Source organism: Malus sylvestris, chromosome 8 (assembly GCF_916048215.2).
Source record: "Malus sylvestris chromosome 8, drMalSylv7.2, whole genome shotgun sequence".
In the NCBI taxonomy this organism is placed as follows: domain Eukaryota; kingdom Viridiplantae; phylum Streptophyta; class Magnoliopsida; order Rosales; family Rosaceae; genus Malus; species Malus sylvestris.
The window spans coordinates 14,102,964-14,115,050 of record NC_062267.1 but is presented as its reverse complement, the minus strand read 5'-3'; the positions used below and the strand labels follow the sequence as shown (position 1 = coordinate 14,115,050).

The 12,087-nt window shown below is 38.4% G+C and overlaps 1 protein-coding gene across 1 annotated transcript; it reads left to right on the top strand.

Moving 5' to 3' along the window:
- Positions 1–3,940: 3,940 nt before the first annotated feature.
- LOC126631390 (uncharacterized) lies at positions 3,941–5,394 on the top strand. The gene is made up of 3 exons (XM_050301534.1): positions 3,941–3,947; positions 3,989–4,332; positions 4,511–5,394. The coding sequence occupies exons 1-3, from the start codon at positions 3,941–3,943 to the stop codon at positions 5,018–5,020; spliced, it is 861 nt and encodes a 286-aa protein (XP_050157491.1). The 3' UTR covers positions 5,021–5,394.
- Positions 5,395–12,087: the final 6,693 nt, after the last annotated feature.

Below are 12,087 nucleotides of genomic sequence, written 5' to 3'. Positions count from 1 at the left end.
TGATGTTTTTACAACACAAAATTCCATGAAAAGGCATCTGGTGGTGGAATTGATGTATCTGTTGCCAAGCAGTATTGTACTTGCGGTGGCAAGTTCAGAAGTTTAAATTTTAGTTTGATTGATACTATGCCACTTGTTTCCAGTACATTTCAGGTAAGGATAAGCATGGCGTATACGTAAATACTTGAATTTGTACAAGAATATTTGAGAAGCATATAGTGCTTGCATTTGTCCAGGTTATTGATCATGAGAAAGATACAACACTAGTAAAATCGAATAGGCATGAGGGCTTGGAGGTTTTTTAATGTATTTCCTCTATCACCATATGATGTTTAAGGTTGTTAAAAGGATGCACCACTTGGCAGAAGGCACTAGAACGCAGTTCCATAAACCATAGAGATGTAACCTTGTAGTGCCAAGAATGATTATGGCCGAATGCTTCTTTCAAGATAGGTTATTTCATGGCAACTAAAAATCGAGTGTCGCTATAGGTCAAGAGTACAAGTTACTTGAGAAATCCAGAATTCATTTGAGATGAATTAATTAAAATTGTCTTGGAAAGATGACGATTGAATTGTGGGGGCTGAGGTAAAAAGGGAGATAACATTCTTGTGTGGGGGTTTGAGACCCGTGGTAATTTTGAAATCTTATAAGCTAAAGGATGAAAGCCATTAGGTGCTTTTCCAAAAACTACTAGTGAGGCATTAAGGCCCTAATTATAAGAAGATATAGGCCCTGTTTGGCACACCGTATAAGGGACCGGATAGTACTAATAATACGGTGTACGATGTTTGGTGACAGTTTGGATTAAATAGGCACCGGATTAAATAATCCAGGCCCACCTTTTTTACACGGTGTGTACCCGCTTGCTTATACCATCCAATTTCACGGTATAATTAGTCGAGCTCTCTTCTCTCCCGACGCAGTCTTCCGCTTCCTCTCCAGACGAATTCTTCCGCTCCAGGCACTCTCTCTTCCTCTCCAGGCGCTCTGTCTTCCTCTCCAGACGCCATCTTGCTCTCATCCCAAGTTTGTCTTCTCACAGTCTTCTTCTTCGTTTGAATCATAATTCGTTTTTTCAATTTTCTTCTTCTGGGATTCCGCCCCTCCCTCTATTCTTCCCCCTCCTCCTATTTTTCTTGCAATTGATTGAATCTAGTTATTATTTTCTCTCTAATTATGCAATTGATTATGTAATTTTTTGTTTTAATTAGAATTTTTGAATTTTAGGGTTTGCTATTGGGGTCGAATTTAGGGTTTGTTGTTAGTGTTTAACTTTAATTAGAATTAATGATTGGGTAGAGTGGGAGTGTGCAGGTTCACTTACCTAAACAAAACTGTCTCTGGCGCAGCTCCCGTTTCACTCACTGTCTCGCAGCCGCAACACAACCATACGGATAATTGGGTAAGCCAATTTCTCTTCACTCTTGTTCTCTGTTTCTCACTCCCCATCACCGTCTATGGCCCGAAAATTAGATCCCAATTGCTGTTCTTCTCAGTTTTTGCATCACTCCCTCTCAGCTTTTATCCATTTTTTAATTTTTATGTGAATTTTACTTTTTATCTGGATATATATATGTGTGAATAATTTCGGACTACGGTTGTTGAATTGTTGATTGGCATTTATTCCACTTTGTAAAGTAATTGCCTTTTAGAGAAAAGAGTGTGAGTGAGAAATAGAGAAGAAAGGGAGAGTTGCTGCTCTTCTGATGTTTCGGCTTAATTTGTGTCAATTTTGATGCAACATGAGGTGATGAATATATAATGCTTTGAGGTCGTACAAAGTGCCATCATAGACTAGACTTCTTTGCTGCCCAAACCATTTCATTACTCTCCATTGTATATTTGTTCTGTAAGCTCCATGCAGTATGATCAAATAATATAGAATTTAATTGATTATCAGACAAAGGCTTAAGCAGTTAGGGAATGGACCAACAAAGACAGATCAATCCCATGTGGTTTGCAAGTTAACAAATAATACGGATGTAGAGAAGATAGATTTCACATGTCATAAGAGCTCTGATACCATACGTGACAACCACAGATGCCAAAAAGGAATGGGAAAAAAAATAATATCAAATTAACAAAACACAAGGTAGGAAACTTAACTCAAAACTAGTACCAAAGTTGCTTGTATCTTTATACGAATCAATAAAGCATTATATTAGAGTCTAAAAGCTAAGAGATCACCTCACAAATAAATTTGTCACTCAAGGCTTCTAGCTTGTGAGGAACAAGGTGATCCTCAAAATCCCCATGTCCTAGTTGACCATATTTGCTCCAACCATATTTTTTGGCAGGACTTATTAACATGTTTCCTTCCGTTTTCAGTGTTATTATGCATTCATGCTCCAATTACTTAATATTTTGCCACTATCTAATAATGTTATTTTATATTTGCACTAGACATGGATGAAAGAAAGATTGTGGCATGCTTCATTGTTAAGTTGTGGTACTTGAATATTGTGACTTGGTTGATGATGTGGTTTATGATGAATCATAATTCAGCTAGAAGGCGGAATCGGCAACTTGCACTTAGAAATTGCACATTTGTTAGGAGAATGGTAGGGTCAGCCTATTTAGATAGCATAATAGGATATGATGATGTTCAGTGTGTGAACCAAATTAGAATGGATAGAAGAACATTCCATTATTTATGTCAGATGCTTCGTGACGACTGTAGAGTAAAATTGGATGGTGTAGTGACAATGGAAGAACAAGTTTGCATGTTTTTGCATATACTTGCACATCATGTCAAGAAGCGTACAATTGGGAGTAGGTTTTGTTGATCGGGGGAGACCATAAGTAGGTATTTCAATTCCATTCTACATGGAGTGTTAAGGCTACAAGGTAGACTTTTGAAAGTGCCAGAACCCATTCCTAATGCCTACCCAGATCCTAAATGGAGTTGGTTTGAGGTATTCTTCATATTTTATAAAAATTACTTCTAAAATTAATGTAATTAAATATATTGAGCTTACTAATGTTAATGATTTTTTTTAGAATTGCTTGGGGGCATTGGATGGGACTTACATTAACGTTCATGTCCTTGAGCGAGATAAACCAAGATACCGATTGAGGAAGGGAGAGATTGTGACCAATATGTTGGGAGTTTGTAATCTGGACATGAATTTTATATTTGTGTACCCAGGTTGGGAAGGGTCGGCCTCTGATTCTAGAGTACTTCGAGATGCGATAAGTAGACCATCGGGATTAAAAGTTCCCACGGGTAACAATAGATTTTTTGTTTATATTAGTAATTTGAATCCTCATTTTTCTTATATATAGTAATATACATTTTTTTATGTGTTAGGGTGTTACTACCTTGTGGATGGTGGGTATACAAATGGTCCAGGATACCTTGCACCGTATAGGGGAATGCGTTACCATCTCTCGGAGTGGAGAAATAGAAGACTCTCGATTAATCATGAAGATTATTTCAATATGAAACATGCTCAAGCTAGAAATGTCATTGTGAGATGTTTTGGACTACTTAAGATGCGTTGGAGCATCTTAAGAGGTCCATCATTTTTCTCAATTAAAACACAACTTAGAATTATGACAGTCTGCTGCCTATTACATAATCTTATTAGAAGGCATATGTCAGCTGATCCAATAGAAAATGAAATCCTAAACTTGGACGAATCTGAAAGTAGTGATGATGATGAAGATATGATTGAGACTGTTCAACCTACATAAGAATGGACTGCATGTAGAAACACTTTGGCCATGAATATGTACAATGAGTGGCGTGCACAAGTGTGATTTGATTAAATTTTCTTACATATGCATGTTGTCATTTGGTTATGGTTTGTTATTTGAACAAATAGTGATTTCTTATGTATTCGGTTATGATACTTAACAAAGTGTGACCTGGTTATGTATTTATTTAAAAAGTGTGATGATTTACTTATGGTTTTTATCACTTACTATTAATTATATGCACTGTTGATTATATGCTATCTTATTGTGTATGTAATTATAGGAGTGGAAAGTGAACAAAGTAGTCAACCAAAAGGAAGTAGAAGGGTTTGGAAACAATATGAAGAATATGCATTGCTGTCCATACTTGAGGATGCAGTTGTTAAGAATTTGCGATGTGATAACGGTTGTTTCAAACCCGGAACAATGGCTCAATTTGAAACTGCTATTAATTTGAAATGTCCTAATGCCAATATAAAGGCAATTCCACATATTGAGTCCAAAATGAGGAGGTGGAAAAAAGATTATGCAATAGTTTATGACATGGTTAATAAAACTGGTTTTGCATGGAATGATGTACGAAAGTGTATTGAGGTTGATAGCAATGAAGTATGGCAGTCCTATGTGAAGGTAATTCTGTAACATAATACTAGAATTTAACTTTACATATTTGATTACTTAACATGTTCCTTTACATACAATTTAATAGTATGATTGTGTCTACCAAACCATATCCTCTAGCCCCATTCTGGAACAAAATAAGATTATTTGTATTTTATGGATAATGTGATTTGTTTTCGCATTGCAGGTTAACAAAGAAGTACAGGGCTGGCTAGGAAAATCGTTTCCATTGTATGACAGATTGAATGTTATTTTTGGGAAAGACCGAGCAACTGGAGTAGGAGCTGCAACTCCTACTCTGATGATGAATGAGCCTGAACACATTAATGAAGATGAAGATGAAGATGAGGTGGAGACTAGTTATCCTTCTGTTGCTCAACGGTCAAGCAGTTCAAGTACCCGGAAAAGGAAGAGAGCTGCTAATGATAATGATCTTGCTGTGGCATTTAAAGAAATGCTTTCTAAATCAGTGGATAAGTTGGGTGAAGTTTTACAAGCTGCTTTTGGGAAAGGAGTGGATCCAAAACTTGAGATTGCTTCAGAATTGTCAAAGATGGATTTGTCTATTGAGGATCAAATCAAGGCACTAAATATTCTTTTCGAAAAGCCACAGAATGAGAGGACATTCTTGTCTTTGGATGGTGCAATGAAAAAAGCTTTCGTACTCATGTTACTTGGACAAAGTAACCGCAATTGACATTTCAAACCAACAACAATATATTTTGTTAAAAGCAGAATGCATATCTTTTGTTAAAAGCTGCAGCATGCATATATTTTGTTAAAAGCAGCATGCATATGTTTTGGCTATTTGGACAAACTGTTTCTTACTGAAACCAACTTGCATTTGTATATTTTATGAACTTGAATATGTGGTTGGATTATATAATGTAACGATTGTAGTTGTTTTTTGTGAACCTTCTTTTATGTTATTGGAAATTTTTTTGAATTTGATGTATGGAATTTACTATTTTTCTTTGTTATTTGAAAATTTGTGTGGTTTTCAATATGTATAAATATGAGAAAAGTTCAACAAACAAAGAAAGATTTGTTAATTTTTTTTTTCTCTTGTCCTATCCGGTTCAGTACCAAACACAGTATAAATAATACGGTCATTAATCCGATACTGCAACAAACGCCCGACTAATTTAGTCAGTACTATCCGGTGGCTATTTATCCTATCCGACAGAAATAGTCAGTGCAGTCCGAGCTACCAAACGAGGCCATAGTCTTTATTGCTTCCTACTTAAAGTACGAAAAATGATCAATTGAGTGATAGCATGAAAACAACCACAATATGAAAGAACACTTGGGGTTTGTTAGAAGCAATTTGCTAATTGAATGACATTCAAGATGTCATCTCTTGTAATAAGTAATTGTTTAAGGTATGGCAAGGTTAGAGACCTTCTTACAAATACCTTAAATGGGGGGGGGGAATTTACCCAAGTGTTAGCAAATTACTTAGTAATTAAGTCCTAATATAATTTTGAGGACTTGACATTTCAAACAACTTCTCTTGTATGAAATATAATTTCATAACAACATAGTGAAAGTTAACCTCGTGGATCCAATATTAAAGGATTGATTAGAGAGTAAGCTCATCATCGAGGTGAATGAGGCTAAAGCCAACATAACTAATGAATCAGCCGGGCGGAAACCTAACTTAGTTTATTGGAGATCCCATGGTCTAAGTTCAATAGGCAAACTGGTTAGGCATGATTCAAAGAAGTTAACATACTATATACCTCATTCCTATGATGGAAGAAGTGTGCTGTCTGCAAAAGTTTTAAGGTGTATATTTATACTTAATGATAGTGATATCTTATAAATAAGAGGAATAGAGCAGACTATTCTTAATCAGTGGTCAACTATTCACTAAGGTAGGTTCAAGTCCAAAAGACACATCTCCCGATGCATCTCTTGTCTGCCTATACTTACAAATTCTTCTTGATTTTTCATTCATGTGGGGGATTGTTGGAAATTATATATTATAGTATAAAATATTGTAATATATAATTTTACTAATTGAATGAAAAATAGTGTTAACCATATTTCTTAGAAATGTTATGTTATTTAGGTGCATTCCCTTGTCAAATGATGTATACTTATAGATGAAAAGTTACATCTCTTTAACAAGAAGCATGTGGGTTCTATATAAACTCATGAAACCATTATCATTAAGAATAGAAAAAAAGAGTTAATTCTTACTTTTGAGAAATAAGGTTTCCCCACTCTATTTCTCTCACTTTTTGTTTGTCTTCCGAGTCATGTCTTGAGAGTACGGAATATATAAAGTTCGTCAGAGTCCAAAGATTAAAGTGCTTTGACTTTGAATTATAGATTGTTGAATCCTGAGAGATAGACGCCTACTGAACTACAAGCATAACAGTAGGGGCATATTCTGTCTTTAGGACATTGCATTTATGCAAGCCTCAATATATAAGTTTGTTAGTATTTCTAACTTTCTCTCTCTTTGTTTATATTAATCTCATATATAATTGATGTTGTGAATTTCTTTATGATTATTATTATTAGAATTCTTTTGTTATTTCTGTTTATACCATACTTGACCAATTCCGAAACTACTGAGCACTGGTTAACGTTATACAGTCAAGGACCCAGAAGAGTTTCCCTCCAACCAGGAGGCCAATCACAGTGCGACACATGTCGACATTAGAAGCCAATCATAGTGCAACACGTGTTAACATCAGAAACCAAACACAACACGACACGTGTCAATGTCAGAATGAAACTAGAAACTCTCTTCTATAAATAGAGATCATTCTCTCACAATATTTCCTAATGTCATTTGTACTAAATCATTCAATTGTACTCACTAAAGGAGAGCTTGAACCTATGTACTTGTGTAAACCCTTCACAATTAATGAGAACTCCTCTACTCCGTGGACATAGCCAATCTGGGTGAACCATGTACATCTTGTGTTTGCTTCCCTATCTCTATCCATTTACATACTTATCCATATTAGTGACCGGAGCAATCTGGCGAAGGTCACAAACTTAACACTTTCTGTTGTACCAAAATTTTCACTGATTTTATGCATCAACATTTGGCGCCGTGTGTGGGAACGACACTTATTCCCCCTCTCTTCAGCTTTGTTAAGCTGGTTTCCACCATTTGTACACTCTCTTTTGACCAGGCATCCCTCTCCAACATGGGGAGCGAAGGAAGCCACATCACACAGAATGACACCCCTCTTGTACCTAGTGTGAAGCAACGAAAGAATGAAGGAAAAAGGATTGCTCTTCAAGCTAAAATCAATGAGCTAGAAGCTCAGAACAACAAGATAGCAATGAAGAATGAGGTCCTCTAGGAGCAATATGAAAAGCTCTTTGAGACGCTCCACGAAACTAGGCATACTCAAACATGCGAGCTCATTGCCCCTGTAGACATCAGCCATCATCTGGGTGCCCCCCAACACAGAGGGTCAGCTTCCTTCGACATGGGTATCCCTGATAAGGAGCGAGCTAATCATCAAAACATTGATCAACATGAGACTTCCCTCAACCCAGCTGCTTCGACCCGAAGCAGGAGAAGTGGAGGAAGACACTTCCTTGCATAAGGGTTGGAAGGATCGAAAGCCGTTTATCGTGACTGCCGAGACTTCCTAAAGTAACGTCGAGAGAATCCCCTCCACATATGCTCAAAGATCAATGACCCAAGGGTTTTTGAAAGACTCGATCCCCTCCTACGACCCATGCCAGCTGCCAATCTAAGAAAGGAACAACAAGTCCCAGAAGAACATGAAGGTACAGGAGACTTTGAGGTATTCCGATAGACTCGCCCTAAAATTCAGTACGGCGAGTCCAAGGAAAAATCACACACCCTTGCTCAAACTTTCCTACTTCCAAGAGGTGATGGAGACTTACGAAAGAAAATCCCAGTGGCACATGACTCCACTCAGGACCCCCTTGTTCTACAGCTCCTTGAGGAAGTAAACAAGTTGAAGGTCAAACGTCAGGCCGAGATACCTGATTAGAAACAACCCAGGCCTGGCCCTCTTACAAGGAGGATCCTCGACACCCCCTTCAAGCAAAGACAAAACAAAAGCTTGGTTTACAACTCTATACTGGAATGGATGACCCAATTGAACACCTTAACCTCTTTGAGTCCACCATGGCATATTGGATGCACACCGACAAAGAGCGATGTCTTCTTTTCCCCTCCACCCTCTTTGGCGGAGCTCTAAACTGGTATTGCCGTCTTTCACCTGAGATGGTAAACTTATTTGAGGAACTGAGGAAACTGTTTGTCTCTTAACACATCTTCCAGACTGATCGTTTGCATTCTACAGATGACTTGTACACTATTCGCCAGAAGCCGAACGAGTCACTACGAGAGTATGCTGGTCGTTTCAGCTATAAGTATTCTCACTGCACTGAGGCAAATGACAAGACCGCCCTTAAGGCCTTCACGGTAGGCCTACGTTATTGTTTCTCCAAGTACATGATCAGCGACAACACTTGGAAGACTTACCCTGAGATGATGGCACAAGCTTACAACCATGCCTCGGCCGTGGCAAGGACATATCAAGGGAATCCCCCCACACCACCATTTATCAGCAAGTAGGGAGTGGAAGCCAGATTCAACCAAATGAGAAGACCTCGACCTTCCAAATGGCAGCGATGCCTCCCTCTGCCTTACTTAATTCTTTGTCAAGTCAACAGACATATCAATCTCAGGGCAAAAGGAAAGATTTCCATCCTCACCAGTCTCATTGTAGTAAAAAGAGTAAAGGACACTACCGCGATAACCAAGGGTATCGCCATGATAATCCCCGACCCCAGGCAGTCAACACAGTAGGTCAAACACGTGTCAGGACAACCCCTACCCCGAGGTATGAGGCATACACACCTTTGAACGCCACATGCGTGGCCATTTACCCCAGCATAGCACATCTGATACCGAAGCCAAAACCGAGGCACCCAGATTACAAGCCCACGAAGAACATGGGCACGTTTTGCTACTACCATGAGCATAACAGCCATGACAGCGAGAAGTGTATCACCCTTCGTGATCATATTGAAGCTTTGGCACGTGAAGGAAAAATTGATCAATTCCCCCTTCACCCTCCAAGGGGTAACCGTAACCAATGCCAGGTGAATGTGATATATTCCATAAGTGGTGGCACACCTATATCTAAATCTTCCAACATGGCTATGAAAAATAATGAACGAGCTTTAAGGTCTGGACACCACGTGTTTCACGTGGAAGACATCAGGGGAGGTAAGTATCAAAAGCCTAAATGGGATCCAATATGTTTCTACCTTGAGGAAAAAAGAGGTATCATCTACCCTCACAACGACCCACTGATCGTGGAAGCTCACATAGCCAACTTTGAAGTACGACGAATCCTGGTAGACACAGGGGCTTCGGTCAATATCATGTTTGCTGAAGCTTTCAGGGCACTTAATGTAGCTGAACACTTGCTCGGTCGCTCGATTTCCCCTCTAATAAGCTTCTCCGGTGATATCGTGCAACCTTTGGGGAGCATACACTTGAAGGAAATTTTGTGAAAAACATGTTCATTTAAGCAACATCTATAGCATGCAATTAACAATTAAAAGGCGGAATCATGCTTGTATGTACTTAAAAACAAAACATTAACCATGAAATTCAAAGCCTAGTAGATTGGTGAACCAAGACTCAACTCAAATCAAAGTGAGTTGAGAAATTTATACCTTTGTAGATTCCTCTTTGCATAAGCAAAGGCTAATCACCCAAGGAGAGGGCCTTCATTCCTTGCTTCTTAGATCCATGGATTTGGATGGAAGAATATGTTTCTCCAAGTTCTCAAAATAGAGAACCTCTAAGTCTCCACACCAAGGTAAGATGTGAAGAAGAGATGAGTGACCTTGGAGGAGAAAGATTACTAGCTAATCCCTCCAAGGGGGCCAGCCTCTTAGAGAGAAAAGAGAGAGATATGTTCTCTCCAATTCTCTAAAGAAAACCCTTAATGAATTTTGGCTATAAAGTCATATTTATACCTACATTTATTTGAGTGGCAAACTTGTAATTAAGTCCAAAACCCACTCCTTTAACTAAATGGCCGGCCATAGGGTTTCATTGGGCTTTTAAGGCCTTTGTGAATTATTTGTCATTAAGTTGTCATACAACTTAAGTCAATAGGCTTGACGTTCGAAGCCCATTGGGCCTTGAGGCCCAAAACTAACCCGTGGTCTTTTAACGAACTTGATTCGTTTGATTAATTAACATATTAATTAATCCTTGCCATAAATAATTAAACCATTTAATTATTCTTACTCATCTCCATTGTTTCTTCAATCTCTGCCTTACACAGTGTACGATCCATTAGGTTCCTTTTAGCGAGGCAGTGGGCGATTAGAACATTTTCAAATCGATTGTGAATTGAAACTTACTTTCAATTCTCCCTTTAGTGATTATACATGTTTAGGGCTTCCACAAACCATGAGTGACACCTAGCAGTATGTCAGGGTTACCCAAGCTAATCAGAAGAGCTGGATAACCTATTCAGTTTAGGATTACAATGCAATACAGTCTTTCTCTAATACAATATTATTGACCACATTGTTTGGTTTGATAGTTTAATCATGTCTACTATCCAATGTGATTCATTTACTTATATGATTACCTTGAATGTGATTTGGAATGACTTCCTAAATCTCATTCATACTCTGGCCAGAGATTCTTAATCATATCATAGAGTATTCTCCCTCAAACAGTTTGAAGGTTAGAGATCCCTTGTTGCGCATTCACTTGCCTCCATGGCTAAGTGGCTTAACCCCAACTATGCCGTGGACACCCTCCTGATAGAGTGACTTTGACATAATCAAAGATCAAGGACTTAACCACAAGACAACTATGATGCCTCAGGTCAAATGACTACTTTGCATTATCCTAACCATGAGTTCTCATGTGACATGAGTATGAGAACTCCTCGTTGATCGTGTTCAGTGGACTCATTCGTTATTAAGCACCTACATGCTTGTCTTGGTGTCAATCACACCAATGACTCGAGACTAGTCACTCTCACTAAGAGAAGACATAGCATGTACTGATCTTAACGGACTGTCAATGCCCAATTGGCAATCCTATAATCAGGAACGTTTAGGATATGTATACGAAAGAGAATGGTCTCAGTAATCTAACTTGTTTAAATCACATTCTCCTAATTACATATTCCTTGGACTTATCGTTTACGCTTATAACATTTATATGAGACGACTTAAACAATAATCTTTGCCCTTGATATTAAACTAGATTAGTTTAACATGTGAAATGTCCGTAAAGTATCATCATATGATTGGTTTTAGAACACATTTCCAACAACACTTACCTTTCACCATTGGTACATGCCCTTACATAGCTACCATTACCACTAACTTCTTGGTGATTGATTGCCTAACGGCATACAATGTCATTTTCGGACGCACATGCATCAATGATCTCAAGGCCATGGTATCCACACATATGTTGTTGATGAAATTTCCAACCCCCTATGGTAATGGTTACATCAGAGGAGATCAACTTAGTGTACGATCATGTTACAACACTTCAGTCAAGCAACAACACCTGCATGTGCCCAAGGAAACCCTTTCTATACATGACCAAGTCATAAAAACCAGCCCAGACGAAGCCAACTTGGATCTTCACGGTGGCAACAGTCAACCCGACGATTCTCGAGATAACTTTTTCACTCAGCAAGCACAACCCGCTGAAGAGTTGGAGAAGGTCTCTATCTCAAAAGATTATCCGGATCGCATGGT